Source organism: Cheilinus undulatus, linkage group 13, assembly GCF_018320785.1.
Source record: "Cheilinus undulatus linkage group 13, ASM1832078v1, whole genome shotgun sequence".
Lineage (NCBI taxonomy): Eukaryota > Metazoa > Chordata > Actinopteri > Labriformes > Labridae > Cheilinus > Cheilinus undulatus.
This window is the reverse complement of record NC_054877.1, coordinates 27,711,430-27,736,948: the sequence shown is the minus strand read 5'-3', so window position 1 is coordinate 27,736,948 and position 25,519 is coordinate 27,711,430. Positions and strand designations below refer to the sequence as shown.

The 25,519-nt window shown below is 39.4% G+C and overlaps 1 protein-coding gene across 1 annotated transcript; it reads right to left on the bottom strand.

Annotated features, from left to right (window-relative positions):
* Window positions 1-12: 12 nt before the first annotated feature.
* acsl3b (acyl-CoA synthetase long chain family member 3b) lies at window positions 13-25,519 on the bottom strand. Its single transcript, XM_041803211.1, has 15 exons — window positions 25,331-25,519; window positions 20,272-20,747; window positions 17,681-17,858; window positions 17,482-17,591; window positions 17,168-17,306; window positions 14,775-14,925; window positions 14,474-14,597; window positions 14,143-14,214; window positions 11,459-11,598; window positions 10,884-11,056; window positions 9,371-9,445; window positions 9,093-9,284; window positions 8,278-8,392; window positions 7,945-8,102; window positions 13-5,104 (listed from the first exon to the last, which is right to left on the bottom strand). The coding sequence occupies exons 2-15, from the start codon at window positions 20,620-20,622 to the stop codon at window positions 4,947-4,949; spliced, it is 2,136 nt and encodes a 711-aa protein (XP_041659145.1). The 5' UTR covers window positions 20,623-20,747; window positions 25,331-25,519; the 3' UTR covers window positions 13-4,946.

The following is a 25,519-nucleotide window of genomic DNA, read 5'->3' as shown; positions in this document are numbered from 1 at the left end:
ACTTCTTTATTTCATTACATTATTTTCAAGGCCAAATCACAAATAAATAAGGAAGGAGACACTTGCAATCGCCCGTCATCAAGGGCCAATCTAGCACACAAACAAGAAGACCCCCCTCAAACAAACTGGTCAGTAACAAAGATTATTAAATATGTTAACAGGAGACTTTACACCTGTACAATTATTGGTAGTTTGAATGAACTTTGATCATAAATCCCCTCCTATTTTAAATTATTTACAAAGCAAGTGAAAACAACAGGAGTGATGATATTCATCCACCGCTCTGTCTTTGCCTCGTCATTGGATGTACAAGCGGGTGTAGCGGGGGCACAGCATGAGTGCTATCAACAGAAACACAGGGAGTGCTTCACATTCATAAGACCCCTGAAGACAGCTCATCTGTGTTGGAAGGCAACTAGCCGCCTGCAGACGGGCAGAAGAAAAGCAGCATACAGCTACTGACTTTCCTGCTGAAAGATCATGAGAGAAATATTGCAAAAACAGGAAGGGAGAGACCGCATTATGATGGCACTGTTAAAATTTTACATGCTAAAATAAGCTGTCCAAGCTAGTAGTTATAGTTCCTGACTGTACCTTAATGCTAAATGTTTTCAGTGAATGCAAATAAAGGGTTTAATGCAGAAAAAATGTGGCCCTTATAAAGGATGCTGATAATACAAGAAGTGAAGCAAAGTGTTTCAAAGCCATTCAGAGAATTTAACTGTTAATTTGAAAACCTACAGCCATTAAAGTTACACAGGAGGTCAAATAAACATCAGAGAACTGTAAAACCCTTTTATATACATTACACATACAGTATCATACACATAAAGCAGTTGAAATAAAGATACAGAAATATTTGAGTTTATGCTATACACTCACAATTAAATAAGGAGTTTCTTCAGTTGTTCGACTGGAGTGCAACTTTCTCATTTCTCTTTCAAATATATATTTTCAAGCTTCTGCTTTGGTACGGTTGCACATTTCTCTTCATGCAGTTTTCTACAATGCCAGATAGTACATTTTTCACTTTACAGTCTTTACATGGTTTAGCACAGTACGTTTAGAAAGGGCTACAGCACGACTTCTCTATCAGTGTCTCTCTACCGTCCTGTCTGTGATTCCTATGCTTATGCTCTTCAAATATGCACTGCAAAGTTACTACACATTCATACACTATGGAGGGGCTGCTGTCTGTGCGCTTTTTTCCTACCTATGCAAGTTTAAAATTTGTGTATAAATATTGCACATTCATTTTGTATTTAATATTCGTAAGTATAAAAAAGATCGATAAAAGTAACAATAAGCTAGACCTATAGCTAAGAGAACAACATGTACAGCTGCACAAAAAAGGAGCTAAGGAGGGCAAAAGAAAGTCTAAATATTCTTCTACAGTAGGCTAACTTCCCTTGGAGACATCCATATGGTGCATTGGTCATGATTGAGTATGTGGCAGATGTGGCAGGGCTACAGTATGTCAGTGAATCCAACAAAAACACCATTAAGACACAAGTTGGGAGGCGTTTAGAAAGCTGATAGGATACAGAGGAGGTGTACCACAAAGGAAGATTGAGGGCTAAGTATAAATTACCCAGAATGGTCTCTGCAGGCAGTGTAATTCTTTTAAGTTTTAGGAGTATGTTTATGGAAATTGCAGTGTTCCTTTTTCCTTTCCTTTTTGGATTGTGCATCCAGGCTTTCTGCTAGAGTTGCACTGATTGTGAAAACAAGTGCTGATACAGGGGTTCAAAATAAAAGTGTTTTGGTGGAATGCTGTGTGCCATTTACCTAGGGTGTTATATGTTGCAGCTCAAAATGACATCACACTCAAGTTGATCCAGTCCAGCTACAACATGCTTGTAACTCAGGGTACTGGAGTTCCTCTGAGTTTCTGAATTAGAATTCTGACTTTATGGGGAGTTCAGGATGACGTATCCCGCTAGCCTCTCCAAATTTCCGGGTTCTGAGATCAACTGGTTTAACTCCCATTTTGCAACATGTCTAATGTGTTTGACAATGAAAACAGATTATCCAACAGGTGCCTAATAAAGAACTTCTCTTTGATTCAGCAGGTAGGTGGACTAGATGCAAGGATTAAATGGACTGGACATAACAGATAAACATCTGCCACTGATATTGGTTCTTACCACATCATTTGCAGGTGGCTGTTGTTTGTCAAAAGGTTGATATCGGTCGATACTAATGTTAAACAGATGCACTGGTTCATCCCTTCTTTCTGTCTTTATCGGATAAGATGGAAAAAGGGAGTAGAGGTGTAACGTTCAGGGATCACAGTTTAGTGCATATAGTCATGAAATGTATAATGCATTTTGCATGCTCGGTGGCAGTAACACTCGTAACATTTTTTTTTAAATGCTGTTAAACAGCTAATGGAGAAGAGGAAGTAGCAGACACAACAAAACACATGAAGAAGAAAAGTTAGCGTCAGTAGCAAGAGCAGCGGAGCTACTAGAGCTACAAGACCTGCTGGTTTCTCATCTGTTCAGGCTGGTTTTAATAAGCCTCTCAATGTAAAAGCAGTAAGAGTCAAAGAGATTATGGATACTGATACATTTTATAAGGCATTGCACAGATATGTAGAAGTGGAGAACACTAGCTACCAGTGGGTATTTAAGTGCTCTGCTTAGGCTCCATTACAACATCCAATCTTGTTGTTTACATTAGTCAACAAGGGGCTCTTCATTGGCAAACACAAGTAGTGATTTTGCATGACTAACCATGGCACCAGGTATTTACTTACAACAATGTGATGGTGTCAAAGTACACTCTGAAAATCCTAAATATGTTCCATCGCTCCAGAATGCACATATAGTTCTTTTAATTTAATTTTATTATCTTTTTTATTTCATCATTCCAAATCCTATTCATTTCTGTGTTGCTTTTTATTTTGCGTCACATTTATCGTTATCCTCCTTTTTAGTGTTTTATGATTGATACAGCACAGGCTGTACCAACTATCACACTAGATGGAACAAACTGTAAGCTTCACTACTGCCTGCCAGTTAAATGGAATAATTAAAATCTAGAGTCATAAATCTGGGACTTTAGGTTAATTTTTTCCTGATGAACTGAACCCATACTGGACTGTGATCCAAGAAAAATGAGGTACAAACCAAAACATGACCTCTGTGAACTGTTAATCTGATCTGAAAGATCAGAAACAGATATGATAAGATTAAGCACTAAACAGCACCAAGATCAAGATTCAAACCTGCCACCAGTGCATCAAGGACTGTAGCTTCTGTACATGGGGGCCTGCTCTATCCCTAATGCCACAGAAAAGAGCTGTGAGGTCACAGTGGCACATAAGCCTACTGTATGTATAAGAAGCACTGTATACATCCTGTTTTACCTGTTTGTTCATGTCGGCTCCACATGTTTACTGTCAGCAGATCATCTATATAGTAAGAAAATGATGAGAACACTGCATCATGGGAAACTAGCAATTCATGTTTGGTCAATCTATCCTACAGAGCTAGTCAAAAACAGCTGCTTTTACAGCAGAAGTACAGTTGACAAAATTGATTAGTCTTCAGTTATCATCACATATTAAATACAAATAAACTTCAGTTTGGCAGTTATTTCAGTGCAGACTATTTTTATGAAGTAAATAGCTATCAGACCTAACTACACTTTATGATTATACAGTTAAAATCAAGGTTGTAACTGAAAAGTTTACGAGTTGTACTGTGTGAAGTTTTTACATTAGAAATTAATGACAACTATGCATAAACTAATGCCAGCTAATTGGTAAATAGCCTATACAAATTAATAAACAATTCTGCAGTGCTTCTGTCCCCTTTCCCTACCCCTGCCCGAAAGTGTCTTTAACTGGAGCTTCAGGCTTTGTCTCGCTGATTATCTGAAGAAAGCCTGGACATACTGATCTCACTTTGTAGTACACCCCTAGAATAAATGATGCTATGGGGCAAAGTGCAGGACAGAAAATGTCTCAATGGATGCCTTTGTAAAAAGACATTTGTATCAGCTGCAAAGGCCAAAAGCAGATAAAAATAACTCCTCCGAATCACTTCTATCATCAAGTTAGTAAACGCACGCTCAAAAAGGTACAAACTTCAGGAAACGGGCAAATAAGAGAAGGACATAAAAAAGCCTGTAAACAAAGCTCATTTAAATACAGTTAGCATAAACAAGTTGGCAGTAAAAAATGGAGGATGAGGAAAAGTAAAAAAAAAAAAAACAAACATCAGAAAGATACAAAATAAAAACAGTAAGAAAAAGTACTTCAAAATGTCTAAAACCTCAATCTCTCATGGCTTTGCGACGCAGATTCCTCCCACATGAAAACTCACAGACGAATGGGTTTCAAAGCCAGACATGAAGAGAGCACATAAACAGAAACATAAAATAGAGATCCCTGCATTGATTCCTACCTGAATGTAACTTAAAGCCCAGCAGGGATCTCCTCTATCAAGCTCATGCTACCCAGAGTCCCTGCCATGTCATCTGCACGTCCAGTCCTGGACCGCAGACAGCGAAGGAAGAGAAAGGAATGAGGAAGAGGGAGAAAAGCAACAGGGAGGGTGCGCTGACATTGATCCAGATACACAGACGTTTGTTTCACTTTAAGCCTCGCACACGTCCCACTTCATGTGCCGCCTCTGTTGTCATAACAACGCAAAGGGCTTAATCCATCAAAGACGGGGCTCAGCTCAGTTGTCGCCTCTTGGTCTTGGATGAGACAAGTGTTTTTTTATCTCCTCTTTGATCAAATCTGGTCACAGGAAAGCCAGTAGGAGGTGCATGAGATGTCACGTGTCTGTAAAGTGTATACATGTGTTTGTGTTACCTGTATCGAAGGTAGAACTCCTCTCTAAGTAGTCCTGGTAGTGGCTCTGAGCTCTTTGTGTATGAGTAGAGATGTGTGTACTTGTTTCTATGTCAAATAGGAGTGAGTCTGTGTGTTATTTCCCTCCGTACATCCTCTCTATGTCCTCCTGGTAGTGTGATTTCAGCTCCTTGCGTTTCAATTTGAAAGCGTCAGTGACCAGGCCAGTTTCTGGTGTCCAGGGCTCTGCACTCAGACGGATCTTCTTGGGAATCTCGAAGCGCTCCAGTTTTGCTGGTTTTTAGGGAAAGAGCAGAATTACAAGTCAAAGCTGCAGTGTATTAACCCCGATAATATTAGAGCAAATCTGGACTGATAAAATAATATCAAGAGATGTTCCAAAAAAAAGTCTGTGATGAAAATGCATATTCTACATTCATAAATAGGCCAGCCAGTGCACCAACATGACTAAAACTAATGTTTACAGCAAAAAATGAATGATCAACTTGAGCTTTAATAGTGCTTTTCTGGTCACTGATAGTAAAGGCTGCTATATAGGGCAGACCCGTGCATCTGCTGGTCTGCTGTCACTGACAAGTGATTATGATCATCTAAATACTGTTGCGACTGTTTGTGTCTTTCAGTTGCTTGGATTATTTTGATTTATTTTAATGAGACTGAAACTAAATGGCCCTTCTAGTATAAATAAAGTCACCTGAATCTGATGAACTAACATTAGCTCATCTTGTTTATGATTTCTCTGGTGTACATAGCCAGGCCATAGTGCCTATAAAAAACATTCAGCCTCTTAGATGTTTTACCCTTTTATTGATTATAGAAATCAATCATGGTCAACAGAGCTGGGTATTGCCACTGACTTCCTGAATCAATTCGATTCTGATTCTCAAGGCCCCGATTCGATTCTCGATTCGATTCAATAACGATTCATGTAGAGATATTTTAGTAAAAAATCCTATGTTGCTTCTACATTTAAGAGATTCTCAGAGAACTTAAGCTGGAAATAGTACAAAGAAAGTTCCAACTAGGCACATTATTAAAAATTTCAGGGTTTGCATCAAAAATTGAACCTAGACTAGTAGTATTTACATCACTATTTTATCTACATGTGGCCCATCCTGGATATGGTCTTTTTTGGTCAGTTTGCCTCTGTCTTTGTAGTGTTTAAATCCAAAATGCAGTCAGGTTTGGAAGTTCCTTCAGAGGAGCAGAGCTGCCAGGCTCCATCATGTTTGCTTTTACAGAGATAAGTCACTTATTGCATACTAAGTTTAAACTATTGTTGTTAAATGAATAAAATAAGTAAATTTGATCAATTATTTTTAACTAAATCTGATTAAGTCCATGATATATAATTACACTGAAGTTTAGAATGTGGTAGTAGTAACAGTCACATTTTCAGATATAGTGCATACAGTGTGGTGCTTTAATGTTTATCTGTCTGCTGTCTGTGAGGTGTGTACTATAGACACACACCTATGCTCTTTTATTAAAAGACCCACAGTGCTTATATAAACAAACATGCACCATGTTATCTACCATATTATGTACATTGTATGTTGTTGTGAATGTTATATTATGCTAACTTGATAGTAAATCTACAAGAGATGCGAGTTTTTTACTCACATCTCTCTAAATGACTGAGCACTCCGTCATTTCCCTGCTGTAAACGGCGGGGCCATGCGTAATTTGTGCGTGAAACGGAGGAGTAGGGAGTTGTAAAATCAAGCACACTGTACAGAGCGGCATATACAGGGGTTTCACAAATCAGTCTGGGTTTGCTCCTCTTAATCGTAGCATCTCAGATGATCACTATTGTGTGTGTGAGTCTGCCCCGTCTGTAGCAGCAGTGGCTTAAGTGCTCTTCACCTGTAGAGCTCTGCTGCTCGCGCTGCACCAGCAGGAGTTTACATTTGAGGAAGAGATATCAAGCTCGTATTAATAACGTGCCCAGATATCCAAAAATAGATGATGGGGGTGAGATTTAAACCTTGTATCAATCTAAACGTTTTTAGAAGTGAGTGCTGGTCAACGGCCTTTGGATTTTATGGATTGATATCGGATTTTTTTTTTTAAAGAATTGATCTAAATCGGAGAAATGATCTTTTGAACCCAGGCCTAATAGTCAATATAATTTGGCTTAATATGAGTTTTCTTTAACAGTGGCTTTCTTTTTGCCACTCTACCATAAACCTTTGACTGGTGAAGAACCCGGGAAACAGTTGTACGCAGAGTCTCTCCCATCTCTGCTGCTGAAGCTTGTAACTCCTTCAGAGTAGTTATTAAGTGTCTTGGTGGCCTCTCTAACTAGTCTCCTTCTTATAGAATCACTCCATGAGGACAGCCTGGTCTTCGCAGATTTACAAATGTGCCATATTCTTTCCATTCCTCCATGATGGATTTAACTGAACTTTGGGGGATGTTCAGGGCCTTCGAATTTTTTTGTAACTATCCTCCAACTTATACTTTCTTAATAACCTCTTCTCTGAGTTGGAGTGTTCCTTTGTCTTCATGATGTAATGGTAGCCAGGAAAACCGATTAACCAGTGACAGGACCTTCCAGAAACAGGTGTCTTTATACTACAATCACTTGAGACAAATTCACTGCACTCAGGTGATCCTCATTTCATTCATTGTGAAACTACTAGCACCATTCAGGTGGACCTCTGTTTAATAAAGTCAGTCACTTTAAAGGGGGCGAATATTTATGCAGTCACTTATTTTACATAAATATATTTCTCTTTAATAGACCTTACTTGGTAGAAATCTGTTTTCACTTTGGAATGAATTTATTTTGGCAAAAAAGCCAAATGATTTTAACCATGACTATGATTTATAAAAACCAATAAAAGGGTAAAACATCCAAGGTGGTGAATACTTTTATAGACACTGTATAACTACAATAGAAATCCTACTTAATTCATACAAGGCAAGTACTACACAGTGGTTCGGTGATGATAGGTATTTTTTCTAATTGTCTTTGGTATCAGAGGTATGGAATTGGCAGGAAAATCCTGAATAGCCATACCACTCTATTTGATGATAGCTGAATATTTTCTCATTTTTGGTAATCAGGATGGACTTCAGTAAAGAAACACAAGAATCTAGGTCCCTACCTGCAACAGCAGCCTCTGTAATGATGCGGAGGACCTCATTCTCCACCTGGGGGTTGTTGCAGATCTCCTCCCACGTACCTTTCACGTGCATCTGCTCCGCCAGCGCCATCAGCTGCTTGTGGTTAGGCACCACAAAGCTGATCACGTACGACTGGTCACTGAAAATCAATACAAGAGAGTCTGAGAGTTTAACGAAGCAAAAAAAAAAAAAAAAAAAAAGAGAGACGCTCGCTAATATGATACTGACTGTTTGGCATGCATTTAAATATGTACCTGAATAATTATCAAATGTTAGAAAGAAATATTTGAGGTGGAGTGTGTGCAGGGTTATACCTGTTGGCGTAGGCACAGATGTTGTCTATGAGCGAACAATTCTTCAAAACAGCCTCCACTTTTCCGAGAGAGACGTACTCTCCCGCCTGCAGTTTCACCAGGTCCTTTTTACGGTCTGTGGAGAGAGAGAGAGCACATATTATAGTCCTTGGAAAGATAAATAATAAATCAAAGAGAAGATTATAAGTAGTAGTTCCTTTATCATAACTTTAGTATCCATACATTATTCATTTTAATTTTCAGACAGCTACTGTAACACTATATGGCAACACAAATGTGTCACGTTCCACTCCTTGCATTCTGAACTCTGATTTGCTGGTTTAGCTTTATTATACTGATTAGGAATATTCATTACACTTTTATGAATCCCTGCAGGCTTCCTCTCAAACATCAAGACCATGAAAAAGATCAATCAAGCAAAAACACAGAAGAGTGAAACCTGACTATATCAACAACCACATACTGAATGTTTTGAGAAAACATTGAGAACCTGTAGAAGAAAGGGATCCAGCTAACACGGCAAACACTGAAACAAACACAAAAATACATCGTCCTCAAACAGATCTGCATATAAGAAAAAAAAACCCACCAAGCAGGAATGTCCTTGAGACAGCTACTTCTTACCTTTACACGTTTTTTTGTAGCATTTACTTTTTACATTTCAGCTTCAGTAAATAAGTACAATGGGCTTTTTTCTTTTACTCTTCTGGGCCTTTTCCTACATTACTATCTGTATTTCTTCTCAGCAACAAATAACCAATACATTCCCACCTCTGCTCAAACCAAACACACACACACAACTCTAGATCTCTCACCGATGATCTTGAGGCATCCGTCTGGGTGAAACTCTCCGATGTCTCCTGTGCAGAACCACCGCTGACCGTTTTCATCCACAAAAAAGTCATTACCGTTCTTTCCTTCATTTTTGTAGTAACCCATGGTGACATTGGGACCTCCAATGACAATTTCCCCCCTTGGAAAAGGTTTGTCTGTGCTGTAGTAACCACCTAAAACAGCACAAATCCAATTAGCAGGAATGTATGAGTGCATCTGTTGGCTCCTATAAAGGTCAGGTTATTACATGTAGACTCACCTTCCTCCCAGTCCTTGAGCGTAATCTCTGAACAAACCAGAGGAGCACCAACACGTCCTGTGCTGTAGTCCCACACTGAAATACAAAAGCAAACGCATTTAGAAAAATCTGAACTATTGTAAGAAAAGGCTGAATCTTTTATTGGAAGTTATTTCAATTGCCATCAAAATCTTTGACATTTTTTCTAAAATCCCAAAACTTTTTTCAAAAGATTTAAATTGTCTAAATTATTTTTTTTGACAAATTCATCAAAAATGCTTGAAAACAATAGCTAGGAATTCCAGAAAATGTGAGAGGGGTCTGACGGTAGACCGTACATTTCTGACAGCCACTCTAACAGACTGTTCATCTGAGACTCCGTATAACTTAGAAAAGAAGCTGTAATTTTCCAGTACAACGTTTTTCCAGTTTAAGATTTTTTTACTGTGTTAATAAAGTCTGGCAGTTACATTCATGAAATAACCACAATTCAAATATTACATAATAATAAAATAGCAAAAAAAAAAAAAAAAGAAAAAAGACAAAAAAAAAGGTTAGAAGTCTAATCATGTATACACCTGATATTTAAGTATATACATGAAAAGTACCTCGATTTAGCTTTGTTAGCTTTAGCTATAGCTAACATAGCTATGCTAGCTACATAATTAACATTAGTACATACTGTAAGCCATTGCAGCTATGGTAGCTTGACAATGTGAGCTTTAGCAAATGCACCTAAGCTTGCAAAGATAACATACCTACGTAGCTTACATAACTGCTTTGTGAGCTTAGATTTAACATTAATTACATAAGCTATGTTATCTATAGCTAAGTTAGCTTTAGCAACATGAACTTAAATGAATGTAGCTAAAGCTAACTTAGCTATGCAGATGACGTAAATACATCGCTTAGCTGCTTTGTGAGCTTATCTTTAGATGTGTTAGCCATGTAGCTCTGTTAGCTATGTAGCTCCTCGGATACGTAGCTTACTTAAGCTGTTTTTTTTGCATTATGGCGTTTTTATGGAGGATGAGCTTTTTTCATGTAAGTAGACTGTTTACTCTGCTTTATTTAATGTTTTGTAATTAGGTTTTGGACATCAAACTTTTGGTATCAGAACCCTTACCTTTACCCTTACCTCCACCCTAAATGGAAATTTAATCCAATTTTATTTCAAAGGTTTTGGTATTTATTTCCGTTCTGAGCTATATGACGTAACAGATAAACAGATGTGAGAGTGGTCATCAGAAATGAAAGTGCTGTAGCCAGACTGTCTTGAAAAATTTGCCAATAATTTTCAGAAACTTTCGTTAGCCTTTATCATAATTTTTCAAAACTTAAGTCAACTTTTCATAAAGTGATGTACTACAATTTGTGGGAAAAAGAATCACGAATAAATTAAAGAATTAAATAACAGAAAAAGTCAAGGATTAGTACTAGGACCAAACAACTGCACCTCTTAATTTTCAAAAGTGTGGCAAAAAATTCTGCCGTTTGTCACTCTTTCCCTCCTCCATCATGAAAACTGCATTACCTTCACTGATGGTGCCGGCTCCACAGGTCTCGGTCAGGCCGTAGCCCTGACCCACAGGGCAGCACAGGCAGATGTTCATGAAGCGCTGTGTGGCAGCTGACAGTGGAGCTCCGCCTGAAAGCAGCACCCGCGTGTTTCCTCCCAAGAGAGCACGCACCCGTTTGAATACGAGACTAACAAAGAGGAGAAGGAGGAAAACCAAAATAAACAACACAGAGATTAAAAGAGGGGTAAGAGGAGACTCAAATAACTTTAAAAAGTTGCAAACAATAATTTAAAAATGAGCCTTCAAACCATACAGTATAAAAAATAGACTATATTGACTTATACTGAAGAGTTGTAAGTGCAAACAAAATCTGAATCAACACCATGCAATGACTCCTATGTGTAAGAGAAGTATTTTTACATCTTCTGTAAGGACTAAAGGAAATGTGCTAGGTTATGATTAGACATAAGTTAACAGAGGTTAGTTAATGTTTGCTCAAATATCACAGGGGAGGCACATGCCAGCCCCTATGCAGGAATGTAAGATTCCTTAAATCAGGTCTTATATGGGTTTTATATAAATGTGTTACCTGTCACAAAGAGGTGTGGTGTAACCCTTTGAGATCTGCTCCATCTTATAGTTATAAGCCAGCACAAAGAGTGTCTTCTGGAATCGGCTCATCTCCTCCACTTTTGTCATCACATTCTTGTAGATTCGGTCCATGATCTCCTACACACAACAAGCAGATGACGTTGTAGTTAATAATCTGATATATATTGACTTTTTGCATCCAAGTTATTCCAGTTAGAGGCTTGGGTTTGCAAAATGCTGTTTCATTGTCAAATATGCACATGTGCAGTAGCCTCACTTGAGATAAGTCATACTTTGGAAATAACGATTCTAAAAAGTTTCAGATTTTACAAGTGCAGTCCTTCACAAAGCAACCTGACCTCAGTCTTTGAACCACCTGCCTGCAAACATCTGTATTTCAGCTGCAGCTCTGATGGTAAATGGAAAATGATGCTTGTAAAAATAAACATGAAAAAAGTAACTGAAAGTGAATTATGCTTTATTCAATAACTTGTACAGACAAGAAGAGGAGGGCGTCTGTGCTTTAGTTTTTGCTAGAGGGGGATAGCTGTCTCCTGTCATATACTGTATTTTATTCACAGCTCACAGTAGAGTGACTGGCATGGAGGTCAAAAAGGCTTGGGGCATTGGCAGCTACTGTTGACATCTTTGAGGTGCTGATGCGTCAGGCATTTTAATTCTCAAGCTCTTTTTAACTATGCACATTTACAGTACATTACCTGACAAACGCAGAAAAGCAAGATAGTACTCTGGACTGTAAGCTTTTTATATGTTGGACCCTAACATAAGGACACTTTTAAAATCTAAAATCAGGAAAGGCACAGCCAGAATTTCACTTCAGGGATGTTTACATAAAGATATACACTATATGGACAAAAGTATTTGGCTGCCTGACCATAACATCAATAGGGGCTGTGATAACATTTTATTCAATTGCATGTACTATAATATATAGTTGCCCGCCTTTTTTGTAGCTATAAGGGCCTCCGCTCTTCTTCTGTCATCCCGTGGGAATTTTTGCCCATTCATTCTGTAGAGAATTCATGAGAACAGGCACAGATATTGGACAAGAAGGCCTGGCTCGCAATTGTTGTTCCAGTTCATCCCAAAGGTGCTTGATGGGGTTTGAGGTCAGGACTCTGTGCAGGCCAGTCAAGTTCCCCAAACTGTTGCCACAAAGTTGGAAGCATAGCATTGTCCAAAATGTCTTGGTAAACTGAAGCATTAAGACTGTCCCTCACTTCACAAGAATGGGCCTAGCCCAAACCCTGAAAAACAGCCCCATTATCCCTCCTCCACCAAACTTGACTGTTGGCACAATGCAGTCAGAAAGGTAACATTCTCCCAGGATCCACCAAACCCAAACTCGCCCATCTGATTGCCAAAAACATAAGTGTGATTCCTCACTCCACAGTTCCCATTGCTACATAGTTCAATGTCAGTGTGTTTTACACCACTCCATCTGATATTTGGCATTGGACTTGGTGATGTGAGGCTTGCATGCAGCTGCTCAGCCACGAAATTCATTCCATTAAGCTCCCACTGCACTGATTTTGTGCTTACATTAATACCAGTGGAAGTCCAGAACTGTACAAGTATGGAATCAGCAGAGTGTTGGCAACTTTCAAGCACTACATTAGCAGTTGCTGGCTCCACTCTGTGACTTTACATGGTCTTCAGTCTCATGGCTGACTTGCTATTGTTCCTCAATGCTTCCACTTTCTAACTGGATCACTTACAGTTAAGCGTGAAACATCCAACAGAATTGAAATTTCACAAACTGTCTTATTACAAAGATGGCATCCATCACAGTACCACGGTTGAAGTCACTGAGCTCTGCAGAAAGACCCACTTTATATCACAAATATTTGCAAATGGATGGATGAACGTTTACAAAAGAGCACACAGTTTCTGTATCTATGATGCATATAGGTCTATAGTGCTGCTGTTTTGGGATTGAAGGGAAAGAAATTCAGTGTCTCTATAGTGTACTGCAATAATAGGCTTTTCTTGCCCACCGGGGGGCTGTTCCACAAGTGTTTGACATCATATGAAAGATATTAATAGGCACAAAAAAAAAATGGAAGTGTTTGTCTGTCCCTCTTCCCCTCTTACGATCAGCTCACAGACCTCCACTATGAAGAGACATGCTTGGTCAGTAGGCGGATGCTTCATACCAGTTTAGCCCTTCTCCAGTTCACAGCATGATCTGGAGCAAGTATGGTGTTCAGTAGAAGTAACCATGGTGATCTACCCCATATTCATAGTACTAAAAACTCAAAAATAACCCTGAAATAACATCACTAACTAAAATCCTGCTTGGTACTACAGGCCTCTGATGAAGAATACACTAATACATGCAGCACAGATAGAAAAAAATTGTTGTCAGCAGACATCTGTACAGCTTGTTAGCATATTCATAAACCTGCTTGTTGTTTTAGTTTGATAACCTTATCTCCATAGCATGGCTTGTCGAACGTTTGAGCTAAAAATAACAGAGGAGGCTTTTCAATTTTACAAAAGGACACTATTCAGAAGTATCAAAATGACTGCAAAAAAAAACATTTCCTGAAATTTCCATCAGAGATAAACAAAGATATTGCAGTCATCTTTATAACATCCTGTAATCCAATCACAGTCTGGATGGATTAATGGCTTTGTTTGGTGATAAAAAGGACTTACTGGTACAGCAGCCATTAGTGTTGGTTTCAGCACACTGGTATCCCCCTTACTGCCCTTCTTTATCTTGGTGGACTGTGAAAATGACATGAAAAAATGACTCATCTTATTCATTAAACCAGAGAAGTTCTCAAACATGCATTGTGATGAAAGGGATGTGAGGATTGTGAATTTTAGCTAAAGGATTAAATAAATACAGACATTATGTAGTTAATATCATTACAGCTGAGGATAGAGAGCAACTTAGTATGATCATATTAGACATGCATCACTGACTGCACCAAAAACATGCAGGCAGCAGCACGTCTATGTATGAGCTTCTTCACACACTGACCTGGTCTGCGAGGGTCTGAGGGGAGGAGTAGCCGATGCGACAGCCGTGAGAGATGCACACCAGCTCAGCGCTGAGCTCTAAAACGTGAGCCAGTGGCAGATAGCCGATGTAGGTGTCTGTTTCACTGCCAGAGAAGAAACAGAAGCAGATTAATTTACATAAAGACAAAGAAGAAGAGAGCGCAAATGCCGTGATAAAGACAGGGCAGAAAAGGTGTGTGTGGTATCTTGAAAGAGTTGCAGCACAAAAGAAGCAGGGGCGTAGGACAGGAAGAGATATTGTTGACTTGATATCAGCATACTTGAGGTTAGGAATCCGCTCAGCCATGCCGGTGATTCCAGCAATGATGTTGCCATGGGAGATCATGACACCCTTGGGGATGCCTGTGGAGCCGCTGGTGTACATGATGACAGCGATGTCCAAGGGCTCTGGCTTCTTGCGGCTAACGGCGACTGGAAAGACAGGAAATGGATCACTCACCAGTGTAAAATGATCAGCTGTTATAGAAAAGTTTGAATATATAGAGGTAAAAAAAAAGCAACAGCTTGATACTTTTACAGGCTGTAAATATTTTTTGAAGAGCTGCATGTAATGATCATTTTCACACTGAATAAAACCAGTGATTATTTTTCTTCATTGTTTGCTCTGTTAGTGTCAGAAGTAAGTAGAGGACCAGATTCATTATTTGATCAACTGCACCACATACCAATTCTGAGAAAAGTCCTAATAATACATGAAAAGAGACAGATGGCCAAACAGCTTTCTATTGTTTTCTACATACTCCTATTTAAATAATCACTTTGATAAGACATATTAGAGCTGCTCCACTGTCGCAAAAATCATGATTGAGTTTATTTTGATTATTGAACACAATTACCTATGATTTTATGTGTGGATTTTAAATGGTTGAATAAATCATCATATTGCCTTAGAGGCAGCCACATCTGTACCAAATTCTCAAAAATATTTTGTATTTTTCCATGTTCAATCACATAGATTTTTTTCACTTTGACATTTAGAACTAAGTTCACAGACCAAAAAAAAGCAACTATTATGTTTTCCTTTTCTTTTAATTTATTCATTTATATTTGCACTGAGCTTCTTTTGTTTTCAGAAAAAATACTCCCACCCTGCATTACTGACTCACAAGTTCCCCACCATGTCCTCAGGCAGAGCGGTAAGATGTGTTTGGTTGTGTTTAGATGTTGTCTGTTGTACAGTGATCCTTGCTTGGGTTCTTTCGCTCATGTTTCTGGTGGATTGTTGTTGTTTTTGATGTTAGACACATTTGCACCATGAGTGAAGTTATCGACTGAGTTAGAGTGCCTGCCTGTGATTTCAGGTGTTCCTAAAGGGTAAATAGAGCATCAGTATGCATTGCCTTGCTATGATGTTGACTCTGCTTTGTTCTTGCCAGAGGAGACCTACCTCATGACACTAATTTTCCAGCATAATTGCAGCTTTGTCATACTGTAAAATATTTAACACTTTCAAATGTGTGTTTTACCTATATGAAGAGTTGATGAATATAGCCACTTGTAAAGTGTTAAATGTAACTCTATATGAGTTGAATTAACATTAGTTTTGCAGTGTATTTTACTTTATTATAGAGGTGCGACTTTGCCTGAACAACCTCGTCGGAGATCTATTCTTTTGTTGTCTTGCCTATAAGGAAAGCTAATATTAACTCCTCAGTAGCTACCTAGCACTCAGTACTTGAAGTAAACTTTAAATTGAACACTTTTTACTTTTACTTAAGTAGAGTTATAGACCAGTTCTTTTACTTTAAAACTAACTGTGCTTTTACTTGAGTAAAATGGCTGTGTACTTTTTCGACTTCTGGTTCAGACACAGCGCTGCAAGCACAAGCTCACAGTACAAGCTGTGAAAGAAGGGAAGGTGCAAGCACTCTGTTTTGTGTACAACAAAGCGGGTGCAAAACCACATATAGCTAAGTACTCACTTGTTTGCAATTACTCTGATCTAATGAACGTGGGAAACTAAAATGGTAATTGAAACTCAATCACCCAGTACTAGGACGAATACCAATCATTAAAAGGCTTCATAATGTTTGTTTGCATGACCCCCTTGGAATGTTTCTTGAAATACCTGAGGATTTATACAACAGCAGTCTTTCTTGATATTCTTGTTCTCAGTGTAACTGTGAAGGGAACTGTGGGCGGTTGTGTATCAGTGATAGAGTTTGCCGTCTATGTAGGGTAAGGTCAGGATTTTTAAACTGCAGCTACTGTAGCTGTGTGTTTGGGAAAGACACTCTCTCTCCCCTTGCTGCACCAGTGGTGTGTAAATGTGCATGGATGAGGTTTGCTAATATGGACACTCTACATAGCAGCCTCCACCATCTGTGTGTGAATGGTAAATGTGCGGTGCAGAGTGAAAAGCGCTTTGAGTCGTCAGATGTGCTATACAGGTTCAGATCCATTTACTGTTTACTAACTGGGATTTGAATATTTCCTTCTTTGTTTTCCTTATCAAAAGGTACACCTGGTAGTGATGAGCAGACCAATGCCATTTGGGCATCAGTGTTTTGCAAGTTTAATCTGACCTGGTTGAATCCTGCATGTACAGCACATCACTTTAATTACACATCAGGGTGTTGGCTTTGTATTAAGCCTGCATCAGTGCACTTCCATTTCCTGACTAAATTAGTAGCCTTTTTAATCAGACACTCACTGTTGTGAGGCTTGGACCCCATCTCTTTCACAGCATCCATGTTGAGCACCACAATGCCTCTGGGGATGTTTGGCCAACTGGTTGGTCGACTGTCGACGATGATGACATAGCGCAGTCTGGGTACATCGCACAGTATGGCCTGTGGAGGGGGTGGGGGGGTGGCAGGAAAAAAAATTGTGCAAATAGAGCCAAGCTCCTTATCAAGTCTTATTGTTACAACCTGTAATTCACAGACAAATCAATGACTCTAAAGGGCTTAGCCTTGTTTCACACAGCCGATTAAAGGAGACAGGTGATGTCTGAGAGGTGGCTACCATGAGACGGCTCTGAAGCAGGTCTTTGCTCGTGATGATGTGTGTGACCTCGGTTTCATTCAAGCCATGGGCGATGGCTGTGGGTCCAAGAGTGGAGTACAGGGTCACCACTGTCAAATTAAAATCAAGATCAAGTCAGACATTGCCCTGTAGGCCTCAGATTATTTTATGATTCTTGCGACATGTGTGTGGCACTCACATGGAAAATTATACATGAAGCAGGCTTGTGCTGCAAGGATCCACTCTGCTCTGGTCTCACAGAAGATGGCGATGTTGCACTGAGGCCTCTGACCCAGAGCCGCCAGACCACTGCCGAAACACTTCGCTGCCTGGTACGCCTCCTCATAAGACAGCCAGTTGTAGTTGCCAAGAATGACCTACACACAACATGAAAATACATAAACAAAATTCAGGATTATTTTCACTTTTATTCCACACAACTTTAACACTTTAATGTGCATGTATTCTCCAGGACAGGGGTATCTTTTCAGGAGAAGTTTTAGTTCAAAATAAAACCCAGCAGAACGAATACTAACAGTGTTTAAACTGAGAAGGCTTTGAAGCTGTCATCACTCACACATCACCAATCATACAGTCAGTTAGCACCACCTACAGGACCACAGCAGCTATGCAGGTGTTAATGAGGTCCCACTCAGCTGGCTGCTGCTCCTCCACCCACAATCCTCACACGATGCACAGCAGCAGACTGAGCTGTCAGCCTCACACAAGAGACGGAAGAACTCACCCTGTCAACCCACAGATTCACACTTATAGACAACATGTAATGAGATGCACCACCCACAGGCTTACGTATGTCTTTGAGCCTGATGACAAACATTGAAAAACTGTTTTCTTATGTGCACTCATAAAGATTTCTATAGCAGTTTAAATCTTCCTGAGTTAGTTGTTTAAATGTGCTCTTCGCAGCAGAAGACTGCCTGCCTGATGGGAGGGGGTGTCAGGAGGAAGGATAAACAACAGGGAAATGGTTGACGAAGCAACAGAATCTTTATGCCTTTATATCTATGCTATGTATTGTTTTGCATTTTAGGTTAATTTAAGAATTGTTTTGGGGCTTTCTGATACCTTCATTATAGAGATAGGACAGTGGATAGAGACAGAAATGGGTATGAGAGATCAGGGAATGACATACACTATATTGCCAAAAGTATTCACTCACCCATCCAAATAATTGAAATCAGGTGTTCCAATCACTTCCATGGCCATAGATGTATAAAATCAAGTACCTAGGCATGCAGACTGTTTCTACAAACATTTGTGAAAGAATGGGTCGCTCTCAGGAGCTCAGTGAATTCCAGCGTGGTACTATGATAGGATGCCACCTGTGCTACAAGTCCAGTCAGGAAATTTCCTCGCTCCTAAATATTCCACAGTGAACTGTCAGTGGTATTATAACAAAGTGGAAGCGATTGGGAATGACAGCAACTCAGCCACGGAGTGGCAGGCCACGTAAAATGACGGAGTGGGGTCAGCGGATGCTGAGGTGCATAGTGTGCAGAGGTCGCCAACTTTTTGGAGAAGTCAATTGCTACAGACCTCCAAACTTCATGTGGCCTTCAGATTAACTCAAGAACAGTGCGTAGAGAGCTTCATGGAATGGGTTTCCATGGCTGAGCAGCTGCATCCAAGCCATACATCACCAAGTGCAATGTAAAGCATCAGATGCAGTGGTGTAAAGCACGCCGCCACTGGACTCTAGAGCAGTGGAGACGCGTTCTCTGGAGTGAGGAATCGCGCTTCTCCATCTGGCAATCTGATGGATGAGTCTGGGTTTGGTGGTTGCCAGGAGAACGGTACTTGTCTAACTGCATTGTGCCAAGTGTAAAGTTTGGTGGAGGGGGGATTATGGTGTGGGGTTGTTTTTCAAGAGCTGGGCTTGGCCCCTTTGTTCAAGTGAAAGGAACTCTGAATGCTTCAGCATACCAAGAGATTTTGGACAATTCCATGCTACCAACTTTGTGGAACAGTTTGGGGATGGCCACTTCCTGTTCCAACATGACTGTGCACCAGTGCACAAAGCAAGGTCCATAAAGACATGGATGAAAGAGTTTGGTGAGGATGAACTTGACTGGCCTGCACAGAGTCCTGACCTCAACCCAAAAGAACACCTTTGGGATGAATTAGAGCGGAGACTGAGAGCCAGGCCTTCTCGTCCAACATCAGTGTGTGACCTCACAAATGCGTTTCTGGAAGAATGGTCAAAAATTTTTATAAACACACTCCTAAACCTTGTGGAAAGTCTTCCCAGAAGAGTTGAAGCTGTTATAGCTGCAAAGTGTGGACCGACATCATATTAAACCCTATGGATTAAGAATCGGATGTCACTTAAGTTCATATGTGAGTCAAGGCAGGTGAGTGAATACTTTTGGCAATATAGTGTATAAGAAAGGAACCACAGGTTGATTTGAACCTGAGTGAAGACGCCATGGGGCACAGCCTAAACGCTCCGCTATCTGCCGAGAATGAAAGTTTCACTACATGCACAGAGGTCACACAGGCTGAAGGATTAAATATCATCACCTCTCTTCCATTAGCCTGTGGTGTGTTTTCATGAAAATTTCCTTACAAATAACGTCTCATCCCAACACACAGAAATCATATGTGCCAGGTAAAAAAAAAAGTCTGACTAAAGGTTGGTGAAAAATTGGGCCATTTGCATTCACACAGGCAGCTTACGCTGTAAAATTCAGGTAATTTACAGGAGTTGTTCAAGGCACTAAAATTGATGCACAGTCTCTTGCATGTAGGAAAAAGTTAAGTTCATCTCACCTTTTTGAAGACCTTCCCATTAGGCTGGATCTCATCTTCCTCACTCAGCACCTCCCTGGTACCCAGACAATTCCTCTCTGCAAACTTCCCTGCAGCATATTCAAACATTTTATCTATTGTGTCCACCCCAGGGTGCAGCCATGCCACCAGCTTTTCCTGGCTGTTGATAGCCCTGTAAGGCCCCGAAGGGTGTCCACTGATCGAGCGTGCCTTGAGCCGACGAGCTCGCTCCAGGTTGGATCCAGCTCCGGAGAAGAAGTACCAGGGTATGAAGGTGATGAAGGAGTAAACCCAGACGACTGAGCGGAAGACCTGCAGCAGCAGTGGGTTCATATCCTCCTTCAGCTTCATCTTTGAGGGTGAAGTCAACCAGAGAGGCAATGATACACTGCACCCACTGTCACTGATCTATTTTGACTCGCTGCCGAGGTTGAAGGCCGCAGGCGGGGGCTCTTTTGTGCAGCAATGCAACACACCTGCAACACAAATACACAGCATGAAACTTTAGAGGTTGAGTCTTGAATAAAAGATGAGTTAGCACATTGAGAAATATTGAGTGGCGTCAAATGTGAGCTATGGCCTCCTGGTAAATTAATCCTCGGCTGCCTATTCTTGGGCCAGCTCTTCGTCAGCACTTTTTCTCTCACCAGACTCACTGGGCCTGCTGCACGGACTCCAGCGTTACAGAGAAAGCATCACACATGCTGAACATCGTCATGATTTCAAAATAGTTCTGAATGGAATAAGCTAATTCAGAAAAAGGTTAAATCACTGGAAAAATATCTTCTTTTATGATGTTGTTTCTTTTAAATCTAAGAAACAGTCATTTGAATGCATGATTTGTTTCCACATCCACATATTTTAGTGATGCACTACAGGATTTTCCAGATATGTTGATATTTCCTAGCAAATGTAGCTAATACCAATATTGATACACACTTATTTTTACTGTAAACACAAGAGATGTTGATCAGGAAAATTAAGGCCAACACTGCTGTTCAAAGTAATATTTTAACCGATGCTGATACTGAGATTTTCCTGATGTCTTGTAGTCCAAGACTCCCTGTTCTGACATTTTTTGCTGATGTCTGACCATGGAACCAGATCAGTTTGCCCAGCACACAACTTCTTCAGCCCGATAAAAAAAATCTTCTTTGATTCAGCAGTTTTATATACCAGACAGAAGCAATAAACTGATTGGACACACCAAATAAACAATGGCCACTGATGTCTGTTCATGCCGCATTATTTGCTGATGGCTGCTGTTTGTGAACAGGGTCAATATCGGCCGATATGGATGGTAACCTGATGCATCAGTGCATCTTTAGTAAAAACCAATTCTCTCCTGTACTAGATTTTACCTTTTAGGCTTGAGAGTCTATTTGCTTTACAAATAGACTTTAAAAAAAGACAATCAACATTTGATTCAACAATAAATGATGCATGTTTTCTTTTCAAATAGAGACATTCAATACTGAAGAACTGGGAACACTTTCCTTGAATTAAATGTACATTAAATGCCAAATATTTTTGCATGATGCTAGTATTAGCAGATAAAAGGTCAAAGAAGTATTGTATTGTCACGAATATGGGGAGGAGGGTTTTTCATTGAAAGTAATGTGAAAAGTGGGGTTGTCTTATAATCAGAGTTGTCTGATATTTGGGTCAATATGCTAATTATCTGTGTATTTGTTTCTAACAATTTACAGCCGTTATTTCAACTAAACATATCTGCAGAATGCATGAATAAGTTTGTACTAGGGATGCATAGTATTGGATTTTTGCCAATATATAATATGCCAATATTTACAAATTAATTTTATTAATTTCTGATGTTGATAGTGATGATTTTTTGCAGTTAGGCCCTAAAACTTCAGTTCATAAAACACGCTTAAAAGTAGGAGATGAGAGGATGAACAAAGTGAAACAAAGTAAAAGACATCAGCTGATGTGGATCTGTTGGTCCAGCCTAAAACTCCACAAACTTATTTCTATATAAGGTCAATATTTATAGCCGATATAGACTGATATTTATATCAATAAAAATACTAACTAAAAATATCAGCTGAAATGTGTGTCAATGTGCCAATACTGATAATGAACTTTTTAAGCTAATATCTGCTGATGCTGGTATCATGCCGATAATATCATGTGTCTGTAGTTTGGACATTATATAAAACAAGGTTAATGAACCTACCTTCACTTTTCTTTTCTCTCCATTATCCTCTTTCCTTAAACTTTAAAGTGTGCTCTAAGAACTTAAACTTTAGATTTTAACTTCAGCAAGTGTAATATTTATATATTTAATGATTGATATATGATTTCTAAGGGAACCAAACCAAACTTGACCTATGTTTTTGAGAGCTCTAAACATCGCTGTAACAAACTCCTGACTGACAGTGTGCTCTATGTAGAGTAAAAATGGCACCCTATTTTACAGAGCTTATACTTTCAGATTATAATTACACCCCTAACTATATATCCTTAACGAAACAACACAACTGCAGGGTGGTTCCCTTTTTCAGTGAGGATGAAAAAAAGGGAGGAAAACCTTCAGCCATGGTACGCTTTTTGGTTCTGCCTAAAACGTCACCTAATCCTACTGTACAATATTGTAATTTAAAATACAATTTCAGGCAACTTTATAGACAACAACTTTATAGTCCAGCTCAATGAAGCATTGGTGTTCCTGCTTTAAACACATGCTCCATGCCTTATCATCACTTGTTGCAATTTACACCCCAAGGTATAATTGTGTCTGCAACGTCAGTATTACACCATGTGCTACACTCCTTACTGCTTTCAGTCCCTTGGCTGTACTCCAAAAACCTTTGGATCAACTCTGACCCTCTGCTATTTCTAGTGGATCCTTTGGGCCACAGTGTAATTTTCAGAATAGCCACTGAGCCGGAGCATGCTGGAACTAGCGGCTGTGACTCATTTTTGCAGCTCAGAAGCAGAGGTCCAGAGGTCATGTGGGAGGTTAGCATAACCTGGACAGAGAATGTAACAGCACTGAGGAGAATCTAGCGCTGGCTGATGAAGCGGGCCGCACCTGGACTTGTGCAAACACAAGCAGGAAGAAACCAGGAAACATTTGAAATGTTACTAAGAGACTCCACATGCAAAGCAGCCCATTCAAGACCATTTCGGGAAGATTTAATTTAGATAAACTAGTATTTTCTATAAGCTCTACATTGATCTGTTTTGATGGCAGAGAGACACCACAGTGTGCAGAAATTTAACATGTTTGTGTTATTCAGTATCAGTCGCCTGCACTGCACCACTCTCTTGTGCTCCAGAAAGGACTGTAATACCACAGCTGGGAAAACAAACAACACTGCAGTGGCCTATCTGTTTCTACACAATAGATGACTGTAATATAAATTCAAAAAACCCATACTTACGTGTTACAGAGTACACGTGAATGGTTACACGAGTGCTTCGAGCTATCTCGTATTAACACATTTGCAGAAACCTACAATTAAACTTCATTTTTAGATAGAGTAGGTAAAATAAGAAAGTTCTTTTAAAAAACACACAAAGCAGCTCAATCTTCACCTTATCTAAACTAAGCCTACATAAACCAATCCAGCCCAAGAAGTGGAGGTTAAACATGTCTCACCTGTTTGGCGGCAACTTACAAACCACAACCAACCGACACAATTCCTATGTGATAACTCACCAAGAATAAACAGTCACAAGGGAAGGGTCACATCCAACTAACAGGCAAAGTCACTGTCTACTTTATTTGGAATAAAGCAGACACACCCACTCCAACCTGACACACAGGTATTTATGGCCCACCATAAATAAAGCTTCACAATTGACACTAGTGACAATTTCATCATAAGGGCAATGCAAGATGATCAATAAAGGTTTGTAATGTTATAGTGATAAAGCTTGTTTTATCACAAAATCGTCATAAAGTTCTGGTGTGTAAAATAATCAGCGTTCAATGCCTAAGAAAACATGCCTTCCTGCAAGTCCAACTTTAAAAGCAGCACTGCTTCAGAGTGAACATTTCTAACTATAGTTATATATGATTAAAGTCTATAGTATGTGTGTCAAGACTACCGAATGAAGCTAAATAAGAACCCACACTTTTCGACTGTAATTCTGGTGTAAGGTTGTCTCAGTGCCATATTTTTGAATAAACTCTAATAAAAATCAGAAAACATCTATACCTATTTTAATGCTAAAGCAAACACAGGGATCCTAAACACCCAATGTTTATTCATTTCTTGATTATAATAGCAATTGCAGCCCTAGCACAGTCTGAATTTCACAAAAAACACTGGCAATAATGTTTTGCAATAAATACGATGTGCAGGGGTTTTCTTGCATGAATTGGCTGACTCATTCCTGACTTTTGCAATTGTCTTAAAAAGAAATGCCATTTAAAAAAATCGATTCTCGTCGACGCAGTGAGACGTACAAATAGTTGGTATTAAATCACTTTTATACACTGTATCAAAAAATAACTCTAATTGATACCTAGTGTTGGTTTCATGTGATTATCTTTCGTTGTATTTATATTTTTGAGTCAGATAATCGCATCCCTTTAAGTCCACATTAGGCTAACTATTGAACTCATTCATTTGACAAGGTATCGCTTCAGTATTTTCATTCGTGTGTCCTTAATTTAAATAACCAGCATAAATGTAAGACAATATAAAAACGCATCGCTGTAACACAGCTACAAGAGCCTAACTTCGTTCATTTCACTGTTTTATGTCTAAAGCTATAAATGCTAGCAATGTAGCATTAAGACAAGCAGCTAGCGGACAGCTCAAAGACGCGCTAACGGCTACTAGCTAAGAGAAGAGCTAGCATTGAGCTTCAGTTAACCACTGCAGCTGACATGCTGCTTTTGTTGTGAGATCTTTTTTATTCATATTCAAATTATTTAAAGAATAACAGAGAGACTCATATTCTGTTGCATTAAAACCCAGCGTGGTAATGATGGTGATGATGAGACACTGTTGGGTGGACCGGTGGCTAACAATCAGTCTCCCATCAACATCTGCAAAAGGTTCACACAGCAACACATTCTCACCTCTTTCTTAACGCCCGAGTCGCTGCAGGGTCGGATCTGCTCTTTTTATCCTAATAACCAGAGCTCAGGCATTGTATCAGTATTATCTAGTAACACGGTGTATATGGTAATAAATTATAACGACAAGTCTGTGGTAAAATAAAGTATAAAATTCTGTAATATTCTAAATCAGAGCATCACCGGGACAGT

Bases quoted from the DNA above. Each gene is read 5' to 3' on its own strand.
- acsl3b (XM_041803211.1), bottom strand. From the start codon at position 20,622: ATGAAGCTGAAGGAGGATATGAACCCACTGCTGCTGCAGGTCTTCCGC. The intron at 14,598-14,774 runs GTATGCTGATAT...CTTCTCTGGCAG, and splicing joins GAGCGGATTCCTAACCTCAA to TGAAACAGACACCTACATCG. The intron at 14,215-14,473 runs GTCAGTGTGTGA...TCATTTTCACAG, and splicing joins CTCAGACCCTCGCAGACCAG to TCCACCAAGATAAAGAAGGG.